A 17663-nucleotide genomic window follows, 5' to 3' on the forward strand; every position below is an offset into this window, starting at 1 on the left:
CAAATACAAGGATTTTTATGTACACATACATTCATGTACGTAATGACATATGCACTCACAACATATACTTATGCTCACACATATGCATTCACAAACGTACAGATATGCATCGCTCATATGCATACGCGTGCATTGACACATGCACACATATCTCTTTGCATATGCTTGCACAAAGACGTGCACATACATATGAAAATCACACATACACCCCATCACCGGACCATGCCATAATGAGACAGACTAAGACACCGCAAAAGAGGATCAGAACAACATTGCTCTAACCTGTAATACTCGGAAAGATGTGGCTTCAGACTGTTAATGGTTAACTATATAAATGCTGCTCTCCGGCTACTCTCTGGCCAGCTCAGGTGCTGGAGCCGCCGGTTATTCCCTGGCACTCAGCTCTCCCGCCGACGCAAGGCTGGGGCTCGGGCGCAAGGATAGTGCTCTGCAGCAAAGCTGTGTGGGCGTAAAAATGATACGACTGAGTTTTGTGTGCAAGCTGCAAAGGAGAATAAGAGAGAATGCTTTAATAACCTGCAGGCGGGCAGTTTTACACATCAAATACCACCGTGCAGAGTGCAAAACTTTCTGAACCTTGCCTGCCATTCTCTCAGAGGATGGTCAGATCAATAACTGCCCTAGATCCCGTTATTCAAACCTCTACCTGCTGTGTGTCTGAGCCACATGGTAGAGAAGAAGGGTACTGGCTCTGTGCAGTGTTTGCTTATCTCAGCCTGGCCACGAGACCTCACCATAGAGAAGAAGAAATCTCAGCCTGGCCTAGTTCTTGCTCGCTGGCCAGATTCCCTCACTCTACTGAATACACATCACATAGGACTAGATTGGGCTGGGACTGTGACTCTAGTGACATTTATTGGGAACATACATGACGGATAGTCACTTGGGGCAATGTACTTGAGGCATAGAGCTTTTGGCCTTTGTACCTTAGGGATACGCCTGTGTTTGCTGGCAAACATAGGGTTGCCATCTAAATCTGGCCACCAACTCGAAAAGCACCTTCTCGCTGACACCATGTAACACCTCTCCTCTCAGGACTTTCCGACTTATTTCCTTGAGCACAACAGTGCATTAAACCAGGGACAAAAAACCAGGGACCTTTCATGTGCATCTTGAATTGAAACAAATTGCGCATATTTGTTTGGAGCAATGCTGTAGACAAAATTGATCGTTCACTTTATGGGAACATTGGTATGTGCAAATTGGCTGCTGTGTTTGCCAACAAAATGCACACGATAGTCACTCCCCATTAGGGCTTTGGCTTGCAGAGTTAATAATAGCTCAGTGCAAAAAATCCCTGCTCCCAGTGACTGGTCTACCCCTCCACATCCTGCCGATGAGCCAGGATGGGCTAGGCTATTATCAGCAGTGCATGGCATACTCCGGACCCGCCTGGGTCAGGAACCAGACTACTGAGACCCCCGCAGATGGTTGAAGTGAATTACTACATTCTATTGCTGACATGTCACCTTGGAGTCATTTTGGCTCGAAGGAGACTCCGCTTACCTCCCCTCCAAGGAGGATAGTCACTATTTGGCCCCTGAAATGATCTCATTCTCCGGTGCTCTCGATGCATCGGAGACCTCGGTTAGAGAACGGTGATTTCACGTCCACGTTTCTCTGTGCAGCTTTTCTGGGCACAGGGCACAGAGCTTTCACTGTAGGCGGCAAAATTAGTGTTGCCATAGTTACCAGACTTCTTCACTATAAATAATAATTTGATTACTGGTCTGAAAATGAAGCTGTGCTGTGTTTTTCTGGTTCCACTCCAACCCGTCTCAATGGCCCCACTATGTTTCCTCCAATGGCTTCTTATCCCTTGTGTCCTCCAGGGCTTTGTCCTTGGTCTTGGATTATTCCTGATCTACGTCATCATGGCTGCCAACTTTTTACATCCTTAGGTCAATGCGGTGTGGCTACCATGTGAGGTTCCCTTTTTTAAGGCACAAATTAACTGAGGTTTGGGCTTTGAGGCTGAATTTGGGGAGATTGAGTTTGGGGACAATGATATTATTTGCGGTTGAGTTGAGGGCGACGGGAGTTGAGGTTGGAGTTTGTGGGGATGTGGGGTGAGGGACGTTTTGAGGTGGGGGTGGTATTGTGGTACGTTGGTTGAAATTGTGAAATTCGGCGGTGGGGGCGGTGTGGTGGCTCTGATTGGGGAAGTGGGATTGGGTTTGGGTGTTAACGGTTGCGGTTGTGGATTGGGGCTGGGGTTTGGGGGTTCAGGTTTGGAGGATTAAAATAAATTTTTTTTGGGGGGGTGGGGGTGTTGAGTTTGGGGGTTGGAATTTGGGGCTTAGGTTTTGAGTTTTAGGGGTTGTATTTTCGGGTTGAATTTGGAGGTGTGGGGGGGGCGCGTGGGTGTGGAATTGGGGGTTATAGTTGGGCGGGGCAGGGGTGGTGGTTTTGGGGCGCTGAATTTTTGGGTTGTCATGTTTCGGTCTTGAAGTTGGGTGATCGGGGCGGGGGGGTTGGGGGGGTGGGGGGGTGAGAGGCAGGGAGTGGGGGGGGGTCCGGGAGCTGATGGTTTTGGGGTTGAAGTTCCAGGGTAGGTTTGGGGTTTGGGGAATTGAGGTTTTTTTTGGGGGGGGTTACCATTAACAGGTGGGGAGAGTTTTTTTTGGGGGGGTTGGTGGTGGGGAATTATTGTTGGGGGGCGGGTGGGGGGTGTATTCGGGTTGTGGTGGGGATGGGGGTTAGGGGTGTGTATGTATGTATGTATGTGTGTATTTGGGGTTGGACAGTGGGTGTGAAGGGCTTTGCTGTGAGGGGGAGGACCTGTTTGTGTGTGTGTGTGTGTGTGAGGGGGAGGGCCTGTGTGTGGGTGTGTGTGTGTGTGGGTGAGGGCCTGTGTGTGGGTGTGTGTGTGTGTGTGTGTGAGGGCCTGTGTGTGGGTGTGTGTGTGTGTGTGAGGGCCTGTGTGTGGGGGTGTGAGGGCCTGTTTGTGTGTGTGTGTGTGTGTGAGGGCCTGTGTGTGGGTGTGTGTGTGTGAGGGGGAGGGCCTGTGTGTGTGTGTGTGAGGGCCTGTGTGTGTGGGTGTGTGTGTGAGGGGGAGGGCCTGTGTGTGGGTGTGTGTGTGTGTGTGTGAGGGGGAGGGCCTGTGTGTGTGGGTGTGAGGGGGAGGGCCTGTGTGTGTGTGTGTGTGTGGGTGTGTCTGTGTGTGTGTGAGGGCCTGTGTGTGGGTGTGTGGGTGTGAGGGGGAGGCCCTCCCTGAGCGGCCGGTAGGGGCGCGCGGCACTGGGCGGTGACTGGTCGGGGCAGTATGTCCGGGCCCCCGCGCGCCGCCCGCCTGGCGCTGCACCTGGCGCTGCTGCTCTGGTATCTCTTCATCCTGAGCCGCAACCTGGGCCTGAGCGAGCGGCACCCGGGAGCCGCCACCTACGGCGGCCGCTGGAAGTACCTGACCTTCCTGGACCTGGTGAGTCAGGCCCAGGGCCCAGGGCCCAGGCCGCGGCCTCGCCTCCCGGCAGCTCCCGGCCCCGCCCGCGCCACCCGCCTGTGCCCCCCCCACCCCCCGTGACACCCTGTGCCCCCCCCATGACACCCTGTGCCCCCCCCAGTGACACTGACACCCTGTGCCCCCCCCAGTGACACCCTGTGCCCCCCCCCCACCCCCCCCGTGACACTGACACCCTGTGCCCCCCCAGTGACACTGACACCCTGTGCCCCCCCCGTGACACTGACACCCTGTGCCCCCCCCAGTGACACTGACACCCTGTGCCCCCCCCAGTGACACTGACACCCTGTGCCCCCCCCAGTGACACTGACACCCTGTGCCCCCCCCATGACACCCTGTGCCCCCCCCGTGACACTGACACCCTGTGCCCCCCCCCAGTGACACTGACACCCTGTGCCCCCCCCGTGACACTGACACCCTGTGCCCCCCCCAGTGACACTGACACCCTGTGCCCCCCCCCACCCTGTGCCCCCCCCCAGTGACACTGACACCCTGTGCCCCCCCCGTGACACTGACACCCTGTGCCCCCCCCCCAGTGACACTGACACCCTGTGCCCCCCCCAGTGACACTGACACCCTGTGCCCCCCCCCAGTGACACTGACACCCTGTGCCCCCCCGTGACACTGACACCCTGTGACCCCCCCCGTGACACTGACACCCTGTGCCCCCCCCAGTGACACTGACACCCTGTGCCCCCCCAGTGACACTGACACCCTGTGCCCCCCCCCAGTGACACTGACACCCTATGCCCTACAACAACAACAACAACAAGATTCCATTTATAGAGCCCCTTTCACGTCAGGAGGACGTCCCAAGGCGCTGCACAGTTGGCTCAGGACCCGAGCATTGGGGGGAAATGGTCAGGGTGAGGGGAGGGAGGAGGGAAAGGGAGGGGAGGGAGGGAGGGAGGGAAATTGTCAGGGTGAGGGAGGGAAGGGAGGGAGCGAGGAGGGGGAATGTCAGGGGAGGGAGGGAGGGAGCGAGGAGGGGGAAGAGAGTCGAGAGGGGAGCTGAAGGCACGGTCAAAGAGAAAGGTTTTGAGACCGGCCTTGAAGGAGGAGAGGGAGGAAGCGGCGAAGGCACTGGGGATGGAGTTCCAGAGCCTCGGGGCTGAGAGGCTGAAGGCCCGACCACCGATGGTAGGGCGGTTGGGGCGGGGGACGTGGAGCAGACCGGAGCCAGAGGAACGGAGGGTACGGGCAGGTAGGTAGGGGGATAGTAGGTCGGAGAGGTAGGAGGGAGCGAGGCCGTGAATGGCCTTGTAGGTGAGGATGAGGATCTTGAAATCAATCCTCTGGGGGATGGGGAGCCAGTGGAGGGAGCGAGGGGGGGCGAGCGAGGGTGGGAGTGATGTGGTCGCGGTGTCTGGTGCGGGACAGTACACGAGCTGCAGAGTTCTGAATGACCTGCAGTGTGGAGGGAGGTGGCGGGAAGGCCGGCGAGGAGAGAGTTCCCATAGTCCAGCCTTGAGGTGACAAAGGCGTGGACCAGGGTTTCAGCAGCGTGAGGGGTGAGGTAGTGCCGTAGTCTGGCGATGTTCCGGAGGTGATGGAAGGCGGTGCCGGTTGTGGTGCGGATGTGAGGGAGAAAGGACAGCTCAGGGTCGAACAAGACGCCGAGGTTCCTGACTGGCTTTGAGAGGTGGAGAGTGCTGATGGTGTCGGCGCCTGAGGTGCGGAGGCGCTGACGTGAGCCAATCAGGAGGGCCTCGGTTTTTCGCACGTTGAGCTGAAGAAAGTTGTCTCTCGTCCAAGACTCGATGTCGGACAGGCAGCTGTCAGGACATCGGTGGTCGTGGAGTTGAGAGTAGAGGAGGAAAGGTAGAGTTGGGTGTCATCCGCATACATGTGGAAGTTAACTCCATGTCTGCGGATGATGTCACCACAGGGGGAGCATATAGAGGGTGAAGAGGAGGGGACCGAGGACAGAGCCCTGAGGGACACCACATGAGACAGTGCGGGGGGTGGAGGAGAAGCCATTTGTCGAGACAAAGTGAAGACGGTGAGAAAGGTACGACCTAAACCACTCAAGGACAGTGCCTTGAAGGTTGAGGTGGGAGGACAAGCGGTGGAGTAGGATAGCGTGGTCGACCGTATCGAATGCTGCCGATAGGTCGAGGAGGACGAGGAGACAGAGGGAGCCCTGGTCACAGATGGTCAGGATATCATTGGTGACCTTGACCAGGGCAGTTTCTGTGCTATGGGCAGCACGGAAACCTGACTGAAGGGGTTCGAAAAGTGAATGGGTGGAAAGGAAAGAGCGCAGTTGGGAGGCGACAACTCTTTCCAGGACCTTGGAGAGAAAGGGGAGGTTGGAGATGGGCCGGTAGCTTGATAGCTGCGACGCATCAAGGGAGGGTTTTTTCAGGGTGGGCGTGATGGTGGCAGTTTTTAAGGGAATGGGGACAGAGCCAGAGGAGAGGGACAGGTTGACGATGTCGGTGATATGTGGGGCAAGAAAGTGGAGCTGGGAGATAAGGAGTGGAGTGGGGATGGGGTCAAGGGAGCAGGTGGTTGGTTTCAGGGATAGGATGAGTTTGGTGACAGAGGGTGGGGAAACGGGTACAAAAGTGAGTAGGGGAGGATGGGTAGCAGTCGGAGTGTGGGAGTGAGGGGGGGGGTTGGTGGATGTTGGAGGGGAAGTGACCGCGGAGCGAATTCCCTTGATCTTGGATTCAAGGAAATCCAGCATCTCCTCGCAGTGAAGGTTGGAGGAGATGACCTGCGCGGGGTGGCGGGGGGGACGGAGGAGTCGGGTTGTGGTGGAAAACAGTAGCCTGGGGTTGTTCTTCGCCTCCAGGATTATCCTGGAGTAGAAGGACGACTTGGCCGAGGCTAGAGTGGAGCGGTAAATTTTGAGGAGGTCCAGCCAGATTTGTCGGTGGACCGTTAGGCCAGATTTGACACAGGTGCGTTCAGCAGCCCGCACCTGGCTTTTCAGTGAGCGGAGGTGGGTGGTTTACCAGAGGGAGGAGCGGGAGTAGGAGACAGTATGCCCTACTGTGACACTGACACCCTGTGCCCCCCACTGTGACACTGACTCCCTGTGCCCCCCACTGTGACACTGACACCCTATGCCCCACTGTGACACTGACACCCTGTGCCCCCCACTGTGACACTGACTCCCTGTGCCCCCCACTGTGACACTGACACCCTATGCCCCACTGTGACACTGACACCCTGTGTCCCCCACTGTGACACTGACACCCTGTGCCCCCTGTGCCACTGACACCCTGTGCCCCCCGTGACCGACCCTGTGCCCCCACCGTGACGCTGACCCCGTGTCCCCCGTGATGCTGACCCTGTGCCCCCCCGTGACACCGTCACTCTCTGCCCCTCCCACCTCCTGTGACACTGGTAATGTGCGTGACTCAGCCAGGCTGGTGTGAAGCACGGACGCGCTACTTTTCCCCGCGTGCTAAGCGGGTTCTCCTTGAAGGTGACCAGCCTGGCAACGGAATGTCGGAATTGGCCATCCCTCTGTGATGATCTCTAGTCCGGTTCCTGTTCCTGAGCCCAGGCGGGTCCGCAATATTCCAGGGCACTGCTGATCACAGCACAGCCTGGAAGATTAGACCAGTCACTGGGGGCAGGGAATCATCCCACTGAGCTCCTGTTAACCAAAGCCCTAATGGGTAGATGGTCCTCGCTGGACAAGCAGCGGGAAAGCAGCAATAGCAGTGGCAAACGATGTGCTTTTAGCTGCGTAGACTCCAGCAGTTACCCCAATGCACACTCTGAGGTCCCCAAACCTAGGTTCTTACCAACCTGCGCCTAACTCTCTCTGGAATTAGGTAAGCAGTGTAAGCAGTGTGTCCCTCCAGGGAGAGAGTGCACATTCCATTCCAACAATCTATCTCTGGAATTTCGATGTGTAGGTGGGATGCGTGGAATTATCTGTTTGGTTTGTAAACTCTTAAGCATGGTGATGGGTTTTCGCATGTGTTAGACACCCGGCTGACCAGCTTGTGACGAGCTCAAGCAGGTATTGGATGTTCTATGAGGGCCTCTGTCACTGCAATCCCTGGCAGATCCCAACCTCTCTGACCTGCTTATTTCCCGATCCACGACCCATCGCCTCTGCTCCACTGGCTCTAGTATCCTGCTCATGCCCTCCACTCCACCACTAGTGGCCGTGCTTTCAGCCACGACCCGGAAACTCTGGAACTCTCTCCATCAATCCCTCCGTCTTGCCTCCTCCTTCTCCATCTCAAGACCTTTCTCTTCAGCTTATGGTCACCCCTCTGCATCACCACCGCCTCCTGGCTTCGCTTCAGGCTCTGCCACTGTCAAGCGCTCTGATACACTAACACACGTGAAGGGAGCAATATAAATGCAAGTTGTTGTTGTTGTTGCAAGACAGGGGCTATATCTCTCTCTTTTCTCGCTCCTAGGTCCTGCAAGCCATCTTCTTTGGGATCTGTGTGCTCATGGACCTGCTGGCTTTGGCAGCCAAACGTGGGCGGAGGCTTCAGAGCCTGGCCCAGCACGTGAACACGCTACAAGACCGGATATTCACAAACCTGGCCTTCCCCGTGGGCTCTGTGAGTAACCCCCACCCGAGGCCCTCAGCCCCTCCCCGCACAGCAGCAGGACCCCGGGTTCGGTCAGCCGATACATGGAGACACCCATCATTAAGAGTATCCAACCCACTAGAGACCGAACAGAGGGTGGAATCGATGGCAATAGTCTGTTGCTGAGCTCATCACATGGAGCCTCATGGAGGGGCGGTGGTTTAGTATTGGGGTGGCTGCGTTGAGGGGGGGGAACAGTATGACAGTGTGGGGGGCACTAACATCATATTTTGTTGTGTTACAGTTTGTGGTGCTGAGTTTCTGGCTCCTCTATGTCTATGATCGGGAGCTGGTTTACCCCAGAGAGATGGACGACATTATTCCCCAGTGGCTGAACCATGCAATGGTGAGCATCAGAGAATCCTGCATCTGCGGCTTCTGAATAAGCCATGTATTCTGTATCTTGATAACTCCCACTCCCCCTGTTCCCACCGCCGGCTCAGTGTTTTCCCACAACTGCTTTCTCCCAACCCCACTGACCTCTCGGCCTCTCTTGCAGCACTCTGTGATCCTGATGCCGCTGCTAATGGAGGTCTGGCTGGTGTCACATCACTACCCATCACGGGTGAGCGGCCTGGTCATGCTCTCAGCGTTCTGCTCTCTTTACTTAATCTGGTGAGTGAGCGCACTTCTCTCCTCCACAGTCGTCTGCTCTCAACACACACAGTAACACAGAGACACACGTGTGCACGGTAGCACACATGCACACGCGAACATCCATATGCGTGTGAAGTAAAACACAGTCTCGCGCACAGTAACAAGGGGGTGAGTGCCACAGGGCGGGGGGGTGAGTGCTTCAGTGCGGGGGGTGAGTGCCTCAGTGCGGTGGGGGGTGAATGCGGCACTGCGGGGTGTGAGTGCGTCAATACCGTGAGTGATTTGGGGGTGGCAGTGCTGTAGGCCAATACAGTGCTGGTCTCACACTGACTGAGCTAAGCTGTGCTGTTCTTTCACAGGGTGATGTGGATTCACTCTGTGTCGGGAATCTGGGTCTACCCCATCCTGGCTAAGCTCAACCCTGTCGCCAAGGTCGTCTTCTTAGCAGTAGCTGTTATTTCAACAGCCCCACTGTATCTCCTAGGGGAGAAACTCGAGCACATCAGATGGGGTAAGTGAGCTAACGATTCCCACTCACTCCCGATTCCACGTTTGTTTGACGTTTGTTGAGGCAGAATCCGCTGGGATCGCAGGGCACCACTGCCAGCTGGACTGACAGGCTTTTTACACAGAATAGACTTCATAGAATTATACAGCACCGAAGGAGGCCATTCGGCCCATCATGTGTGTGCCAGCTCTTTGTAAAAGAGCTACTTCTATCTTAAAAGTTGTTATTGCATCGGCTTCCACCGCCCTTTCAGGCAATGCATTCCAGATCCAAACAACTCGCTGTGTGAAAAAACTTCTCACCTCCCCTCTGTTTCTTTTAACAACGATTTTAAATTGGTGTCCCCAGTTACCGATCCACCCGCCAGTGGCAATAGTTTCTCATTCTTCATCCTATCGAATCCCCTCATAATTTTGAAAACTTCTATTAAGTCTCTTAGCATTCTCTGCTCCAAGAAGATTAATCCCGGCTTCTCTCGCCTCTCCTGATAATGGAAGTCCCTCATTCTTGGTATCATCCTGGTAAATCTCCTTTGCACCCTCTCCAATGCCTTGACATCCTTCCTAATTTATTATTCATGTGTGGTGCCCAGAACTGAACATAGCCTCCAGCTGAGGTCTAACCAGTGTTTTAAAAGGTTTATCATAACTTCCTGACTTTTGTACTCTATGCCCCTGTTTATAAAGCCTAGTGCCCGATATGTTTTTTTAACAGCTTTATCTCCCTGTCCCGCCACCTTCAAAGATTTACTTATATGAACCCTCAGGTCTCTCTGTTCCTTCACCCCCTTTAAGATTGTACCATCAGCTTATATCGCCTCTCATCATTCTTTCTCCCAAAATGCTTCAATTTGCATTTCTCCATATTAAACTTCATCTGCCCCGTGTCTGCCCACTTTACCAGAATGTCTATGTCCATTTGCAGTTTGCTACTATCCTCCTCACTGTTAACTACGTTTCCTAGTGGTCCAGCCAAATCTGGCGGTTGGATTTGAGCCAGGTGCGTTCAGCAGCACATACCTATGACTTGAGGGAGAGGAGGGGGATCCCAGGAGTAAGAGCCGGTGTGGGATGTGATAAGGGTGACAGTGTTGAGAATTAACAATTAATTTTTTAAAAATCCAAAGTTTTATACATTTTAAGCTTTGTAGACAATGTTCTTAGGGCTAAGACTAGGATCAATTGTGGGGGTCAAATCCCCCCCTTTAGTGCCAGTAAGAGAATTTCATGCCGCTAATCAGCAAGCACAGCTTGGTAAAAGACAGCTCATGCTCGAATAATATTGTAACAGAATTGTTTGGAGAATGTCACAGCATTCATAGATGTATTGAACACAAATAAATTACAGCCTGGGAACAGTTGAGTTCATAATTAATAGCCTCAATCTTTCACTTTAATAGTGAATTTAATGTTATTTTATTTCATTGTAGGTAATGTGCACTGGACTCAGAAAATTAAATGAAAGCCTTTCTGTACAATGACCAGATGCGGGCTCAAAATGATTTTGTATCCTTGATTCTCCGATTAGCAACTATTGTAATGAACTCCATCCTTCGCTATGGCATGGACTTGCCTTGCTCTCCCTGTTTTGTTGCTTTTAAACAAAGTTAGAAATACAGAAATGTGTAGGTAACTAAAGATCCTCCTCTTCGACCCGTGCCCTCAGTCACCCTCCTACCCCTACCCTCCCTGCCCTCCACCCTTCCTGATCCCAACCACCAGCTTGGGTGCGGATCCCTGACTGTCCAGCGCCTTGGGACGTCCTCCTAATGTGAAATGCGCTAAACAAATGTAATTTGTTGTTGTAGCAGTGTGACCAACCGTAACCATTCCTACTCAGGTCCATCCACATCCCACCTCAATCCCAACTTTTAATTGTGTTGGTAATGTTCAAAGATCAGGCAGGGAATTGGTGTCTAAGAAAGATCTTTATAGAAAAAAACAAGCTTCAATTGTACTGGAGATTCAAGCACAGCTCTGACTGTCCACAGTTCCAGGACCTGACCAACGATTTTTAAATAAAATGATTTGAGAAATTTATTTTTTAAGAAACAATATTGTAATTTTTTTTAAAAAGAAGAAAGGCCTGATGACAAGGACTGGATGACTCAGGCTCAGGGTGCGCGTGTCTCTCTGTGTGTTTGGGTCTGGACCTCTCCCTCTCAAGCTCAATGTCTCTCTTTCTCTATCTATCAGGATTTGCATCCCTCTCAGCATATCTTTTTCATTGTCTCCCAGAGTCTGTGTCTTTCAGAGCTTGAGTCTCTGTCTTGTGTTTGTCTGTTTCTCTCTCAGGGTCTCTGTCTCTCTTATGGTCTCTCTCAGCGTCTGTGCCTCTCTGAGGGTTTGCTTTTCTCAGAGTTTCTCCCTCGCTCAGGCTCTGCGTCTTTCTTGCTCTCATGGTCTTGTTAAATACTACACAACTTAGAAAGAGGCATCTCTGCCAATGCCAGGATCCAGCCAGAGGGCTCTGATATGTGAGCTTGCCTATAACTACACGGTAAAAATCATGTGAAGCACTTTGAAATGACTTCATTTGCTCCATATCAAATATAAGGATTATGATTACTAGATGCATTTAGAATCTTGGCTGCAACCGGGGTAACAGTGGCAACTCAATATACCAGGATGGTATATTGTTTTTATAAAGGAAATGAAAGAAGGACAGGAGAAAGCGTACTAATGAAAGGCTGAGTGGCATTAGCACATGGAATCAGAAAACAAGGAGGTTATAATGGGAGATTTTAACTTGGATCTTGATTGGAAGAAGAATAATAAGTGAGAGCAAGATAGATTCAATGTCTTCAGGATAATTTGCTGCAAGATGTCTTAAAATGATTTTTAAAACCATTCTCTGTTTACAGCTAATCAACTAGGAATACTTCATTTGGCAGTAAGGGAAGGTCTTGTTAATCATAGAATCACACAACACAGAGGAGGCCATTCGGTCCATCGTGTCTGTGCCCGACTCTTTGAAAAGAGCTGCCCAAATCAATCCCACTGCCCCGCGCTCTCCCCACAGCCCTGCAGACCTGCCCTCCCCAAATAATTATCAACTCTCTTAAAAGTTGTGATCGAATCGGCGTTGAATAAATAATAAGTAATCGGCAAGTTCATAAGATAGCTCTTACGTTTATTTGATAGTGAAACAGCCGCCGCCAGTTTTAGGTCCCGGGAAGGAACGGGAGGGTTTTGCTGACAATGGATAAAACTAGGATTCTGACTTACGAGGAGTGCGAAAAGATGACATAAATGTAGTTATGTATAAATATATATATATATATATATATATATACATAATGCATTTCGTTTCAATGTGTGGGAGGACATCCCAAAGGGCTGAACAACATTGGTTGGACGGTCAGGGGGTGGAAAGATGACCTGAAGGGTCATCAAAGACGTTACTCTTGTGACAGACCCTTCAACAAGTGACTGGAACAGACACAGCTCTTGATGTACACAACAAGGGGTGAACCCCCCCCTAAAAGGCGCAGGTGGTATTGGCGAGGTCCAATAACCAATGGCGACTGCAGCTGCGCGTGGGGCGGGATTTATGTCGGCCAAACCCCCTACCCCACCCTTTAATGGGAAGGAGTGACGTCAGGGAGGCGGAGTCACAGAGGAGCTACCGCCAGTCACGTGGCGGCCCCGGAAGTGGAGGCGCAGTGTGGCGGTGGCGGCACGTGGAGCGGCCGCGGCGAGAGGCTGTGATCGCGGGCGGCGGGCGGGGGTGGGGGAGGGGGGAGGGTGGACGCCATGGCTCGGCCAGCGCCGGTCACAGCGTGAATGGCTTCAGCTTCCCACAGCGTGGGGGAGCCCCGCACCGGCACCGGCACCGCCCAGGTGCGGAGCGCGGCAGCTCGGGCAGTCCGGGCAGTGCCGGGGGCTCGGGCAGAGCCGCCCCACACGCGTTACGCGGGGTTCAAGCAGCAGATCCGGCACGTTCTCGGCTGGAAGAAAATCCTGAATCAGCAGATGCCTTCCCCGGGAGGCGAGGCAGCGTACGGGGGTCAGTCCCACACTCACCGGCCCGGCCCGGATCAGAGGGTGGGATCGAAGCAGAGTGACCAGAGCCTGGGGTCTGAGCACAGCAAACCGCTGGCCCCGAGTCAGGGCAGCGCATCAGATACCTGTGTCCAACCTGCCCCGGGTCACAGGGCCGGACCAGAGCAGAAAAGCCGGCCTGGCCTGGACCAGAGCTCAGGGCCCGGGACCGACAGCCAACCCGCACTGGATCCGGTGTCGGCGTCGGAGCACAGTTACCAGCCTGTACTGGTTCGGGAAAAGGGTACAGAACTTGGCAGTCAGGCTCTCCCGGATGAGAACGGAGAGTCGGAGCACAGTGGCCAGCCCACCCGGGATCAGGGCATGGAATCGCAGGCCAATAACCAGGCAGCTCTGGACCAGAGGCCGGTATTAGGGGCCAGTAATCAGCCTGTCCTGGAACAGAGCATTGGGTCAGTGAAACAGTACAGGTTTCTTATCAGTGGGAATGCTGGATCTCTGAAGCAGTTCCCGCCTGTTAGGTCAAAGCTGGTTCAGGAAGTGAATTTGGAATCCGAGCAGCAGGTCCCGCATATTGTGGACCCAAATACAGAACCAGAACAGCAATCCCCATCTGTGCAGACACAAGACCTTAGGTCAAAGCAGCATAACTGGCTTCGGGATGTGAAGTCAGTCCAACACATACCGCCTTCCATGGGAGGGAACAAGAGGTCACAGCAGCGCATTCAGCCTTTTAAGTACCATTTCCGGCCTGTCCTTGCTCATAGCACAGGGTTAGAGCACCAGATCTTCTTTACTCTGACCCGGAACCTGGGGTACATTTCAGATCTGTACAATAGTGTGAATCTCATCCAAGAGAATCAGCAGCCAGGCCCAGGAGATGGATCGTATATCAGTCCGGGTAAGAGAGACTCTGTCCGTTGGCCAGTTGTGAGAAAGCGGGCAAAATCCTGCCCAGGGTCTCCCGAACGGAAAACAAAGCGAGGCAACAGGGTGAGATTTGCTGACTCGCTTGGGTTAGAGTTAGCTGTAGTTCGAAGTTATAGCTTAGCAGATGAGCCAGAAATTCCTGCACATGTCTTATCTAGTCTTGGTGGCAGGAGCAATGATGACAACAAGGTGTGGGTACAGTCCTTTAAGCCAAGTTTCCCAGCGCCTATGGAAGCAGCAAATTTCCTTGAACGACTACGGAAGCAGCAGGTTTGTTTGGAGAGAGTATCCGAATCAGATCTAATCATCAGTGGGACCATTCTGGTCTTGAACATGGCATTTGAAAAAGATGTTACTGTCCGATATACCTGCACCAACTGGAATCTCTTCTCTGATGTTCCTGCTCTGTTTGACAAGAGCCTCGGCAACAACACAGACCGCTTCACTTTTACTCTGAGTCCATCAGTTTATATGCTGGAGCCAGGCTCCTGCCTTGAGTTTGCTATTAGGTATTCAGTCAATGGAGTGCATTTCTGGGACAACAACAATGATATCAATTACAAGATGATCTATAACATTTATCGGGTCAGTGAATCAGTGTCAAACAGCCAGAGTACCTCAGCCAGTTTTGTCTGAAAATGGATCATTAGAAATACTTGTTACAGCCAGGAACTGTTGGGGAAAATAACGTGGGAGAGGGGGACAACAGAGATATCTTTCCCTGGGGGAAGGGGAGATCCAAACTCCAGGGAAGCACATGAGATTCCTAGACACTGGTAATAAATTAGAATAGCAGACATGAAGCTAAACATTGCTGAACAAATGATCTTTGAATCAACAGGACAATTATAAACCCGGTGTCTGAATTTAGCTGACACTGAAAAATACATAGCAAAAGCTACTAGACTTGTCTGGAATTGACTATGACTGGGCAAGGCAGTAATAACCACCTTAAGAAAAGAGAACTTCAAAATAGGACAGAAAATATTAACCAATAGTAAATAGTGCTCACAGGAGAAAATAGGTACATTCAATGTGAAACTTGATTTAATTAATACTGAGAACTATTCAGTTGCTGGATAAATTAACTGAACCTGTGCTGCTTTAAGTGATTTTTCTCTTCTGCACCTTAGCAGGCTCCAATCTAGGGCGAAAGATGCTGGTGGGAGTACATTTGTCACACAGCATTTGTTAGTATTAGATACCCTCTTAATGAAAAACACGGGATGATTACACATTTTGATGTTGAAATTGATAATTAAAATGTTAATTGCTTCAGTGAGGGTCTCGCAATACTTATTTAGACTAACTCCAATAAAGCCAACTCAACCCAACTTTGACTGAAGGTAGTAAAGTACATTATGTGCTGCAGATGTGTGTGGCAGTGTGCAGGGTATGTCAAGACCTTTTACAATTTCATATTTGTACTTCATTTATTTTCAGACCTTTCCCTAAATCCTTTTGAAATACCGATTTGCAGGATTTCTTGCTCAGACATTGGCACAAGAATTTTCAGGCATTTGATAAAGTGACTTGTTGAATATATTCTACACACACTAATATATTTCTGATAAAGCCCGTGACACTAGTGGTATGTGCCTCACAAACCATTAGTGTACATTTTATTTTATTTAATAAAATTTAGAAAAAGATGTTGCAATTTCTTGTAGCTTCCGAAAGTGTTAAATCCTGTGAGGATCTTGGCACCAAAGAGATGTTTTTTTAAATGACGTAAGCTGCATGCATCCAGGTGCCTGAAACCACTCGTAAAACTCAAACATCTTTTCTCTCTCAAAACATCCAGAAAAATTATGTAAAAAAAAACACAAAATACTGCAGATGCTGGAATCTGAAACAAAAACAGAGAGAGCTGGGAAAGTGATTTAATGGCTCCAATAGAGAGTGTGTGTTATGGCCATAATATGGTTCAATATTTGTGTTGCCTCTATAAGCCTATCAGTAACAAGAAAGCTCCAGCACCCAAGCAATGAAAACCACAAACACACCAATGAACAATTGCTGCTCATAAATGCCATCCACGACAAGCAGTCTGAATGGCCAAAGTTGGCTCCTGAGGTGGAATCACAGTTGTAATTACTCCTGTTGTAATCGTTTTGAGGTAACGAAGGTAGGAATGTACAGGACCAGAAACAAATTGTAGTCCTTGTGATTATACTCTTTAATCACTTTTCTAATGTCACTGCCATCTGCAGTTTGTTACAATCAGCAACCTGAAGCTTTACAGGACAGGTTCACATGAATAAGGGCATTTTGGCTTTTTGATCCAGAGGTAATTGTGCTAACAACTAGGCCAAACTGACATCCAATGCAACTAACTACATTATTATCCATTAGCATTGTAAACGACATTCTCATAATATAGTTTGTAAGGTACTTTGGTATAGCACTGGCTGGTGTATCTCACGTGTGGTATGATTTTGGTGACTGTCTAGGTTCCTACACACAGCTGACATCTGGAAACACTGGCGAGTGTGGTTACTGGCTTTCTTTCTACGGCAGGAAGGGAAGTCAGCCAAACCTGATAAACTGCGAGGCAGGCATTTTTGTAATGTGCCCTGTTGCAACATGGGGACTAATTTTATGGGCCCAAACAATTATAATGGGAGTCTGATTGTATTGTATTAGTGACTAAGTTTTTGCCTATTAAGTCAGCTTCCTTCACCACGTGCTTTCTGCACAAGTTAAAGTGTAGTGCATTCATTCCACTAATCTTTGCAATTTGAAAGAACACATGAGCAGAAACGCCTTTCGAATAGTGCACAGGATCTTTAATGTCTGCCTGAACAGGATACAGGTCCTCAGTGTAACATCTCAATCACTCCAGTGCAGTGCTAGGGGAGTGCTATATTGCTGAGCCAGTCTACACTATGAGCTCAAAGCTACAATATCTGCCATGAACTTTCTGACTCAGAGTAGTAAGAGTGCTGAGCCAAACTGACACTCGAAATATTTTACATTATGAACCACTTTCCCCTGGTATTTTTTTCAAATCCCAGAACTAAGTTGGCAGCTCTAACATAACCAATATGTTCCAAAATGTTTGTTTCAAAGACACAAAACAACTGTTCTCAAATGTTTTTTTCCCGGAATTATCTCATATGAAGATTGAATCTTCAATTGAAATGACAACTCAAATCTCTGAAACTTGTCACTTTCCTCCAGTGTAGCTGACAGCAAAATAATTTACCCAGAGTGTACAACAGGCACCATGTGGCTGAGAATGTTACTGTGAGTTTGAGAGCATGTAAAAGGGCTATGACACGTGACAGAGTGAGGTAAGAGTGTGTGAGGCTGAAAGCGTGTGATGGGACCATGTGGCTGAGAGCATATAACAGATCGTGACTGAAAGCAAGACTGTTATAAAGTCTTGACAGAAAGTGAGTGATGAATTGTATGACACTGCATAGCTTAGAACATAAAACAGGACCATGTGATTTGAGACAGTGTGACAGGAGCTGTGTGACTGGATACATCTGCATTACAGCACATTACAGTGTGTATCAGTTACATCCTCTGTCGTTGTATTCAAGGCAAGAAATCTTAAGAAT

At 50.7% G+C, this 17663-nt stretch overlaps 2 protein-coding genes across 2 annotated transcripts; both read left to right on the forward strand.

Moving 5' to 3' along the window:
* Positions 1-3188: 3188 nt before the first annotated feature.
* LOC103171708 (androgen-induced gene 1 protein) lies at positions 3189-11199 on the forward strand. The gene is made up of 6 exons (XM_007884500.2): positions 3189-3442; positions 7876-8025; positions 8300-8401; positions 8555-8670; positions 9012-9163; positions 10590-11199. Exons 1-6 carry the CDS (start codon positions 3287-3289, stop codon positions 10619-10621), a joined length of 708 nt encoding a protein of 235 aa, XP_007882691.1. The 5' UTR covers positions 3189-3286; the 3' UTR covers positions 10622-11199.
* Positions 11200-12945: 1746 nt separating this feature from the next.
* LOC103171699 lies at positions 12946-15910 on the forward strand. The gene has a single exon (XM_007884491.2). The coding sequence runs from the start codon at positions 12946-12948 to the stop codon at positions 14728-14730; it is 1785 nt and encodes a 594-aa protein (XP_007882682.2). The 3' UTR covers positions 14731-15910.
* Positions 15911-17663: the final 1753 nt, after the last annotated feature.

Source organism: Callorhinchus milii, unplaced genomic scaffold (genome assembly GCF_018977255.1).
Source record: "Callorhinchus milii isolate IMCB2004 unplaced genomic scaffold, IMCB_Cmil_1.0 Scaffold18, whole genome shotgun sequence".
Classification (NCBI taxonomy): domain Eukaryota; kingdom Metazoa; phylum Chordata; class Chondrichthyes; order Chimaeriformes; family Callorhinchidae; genus Callorhinchus; species Callorhinchus milii.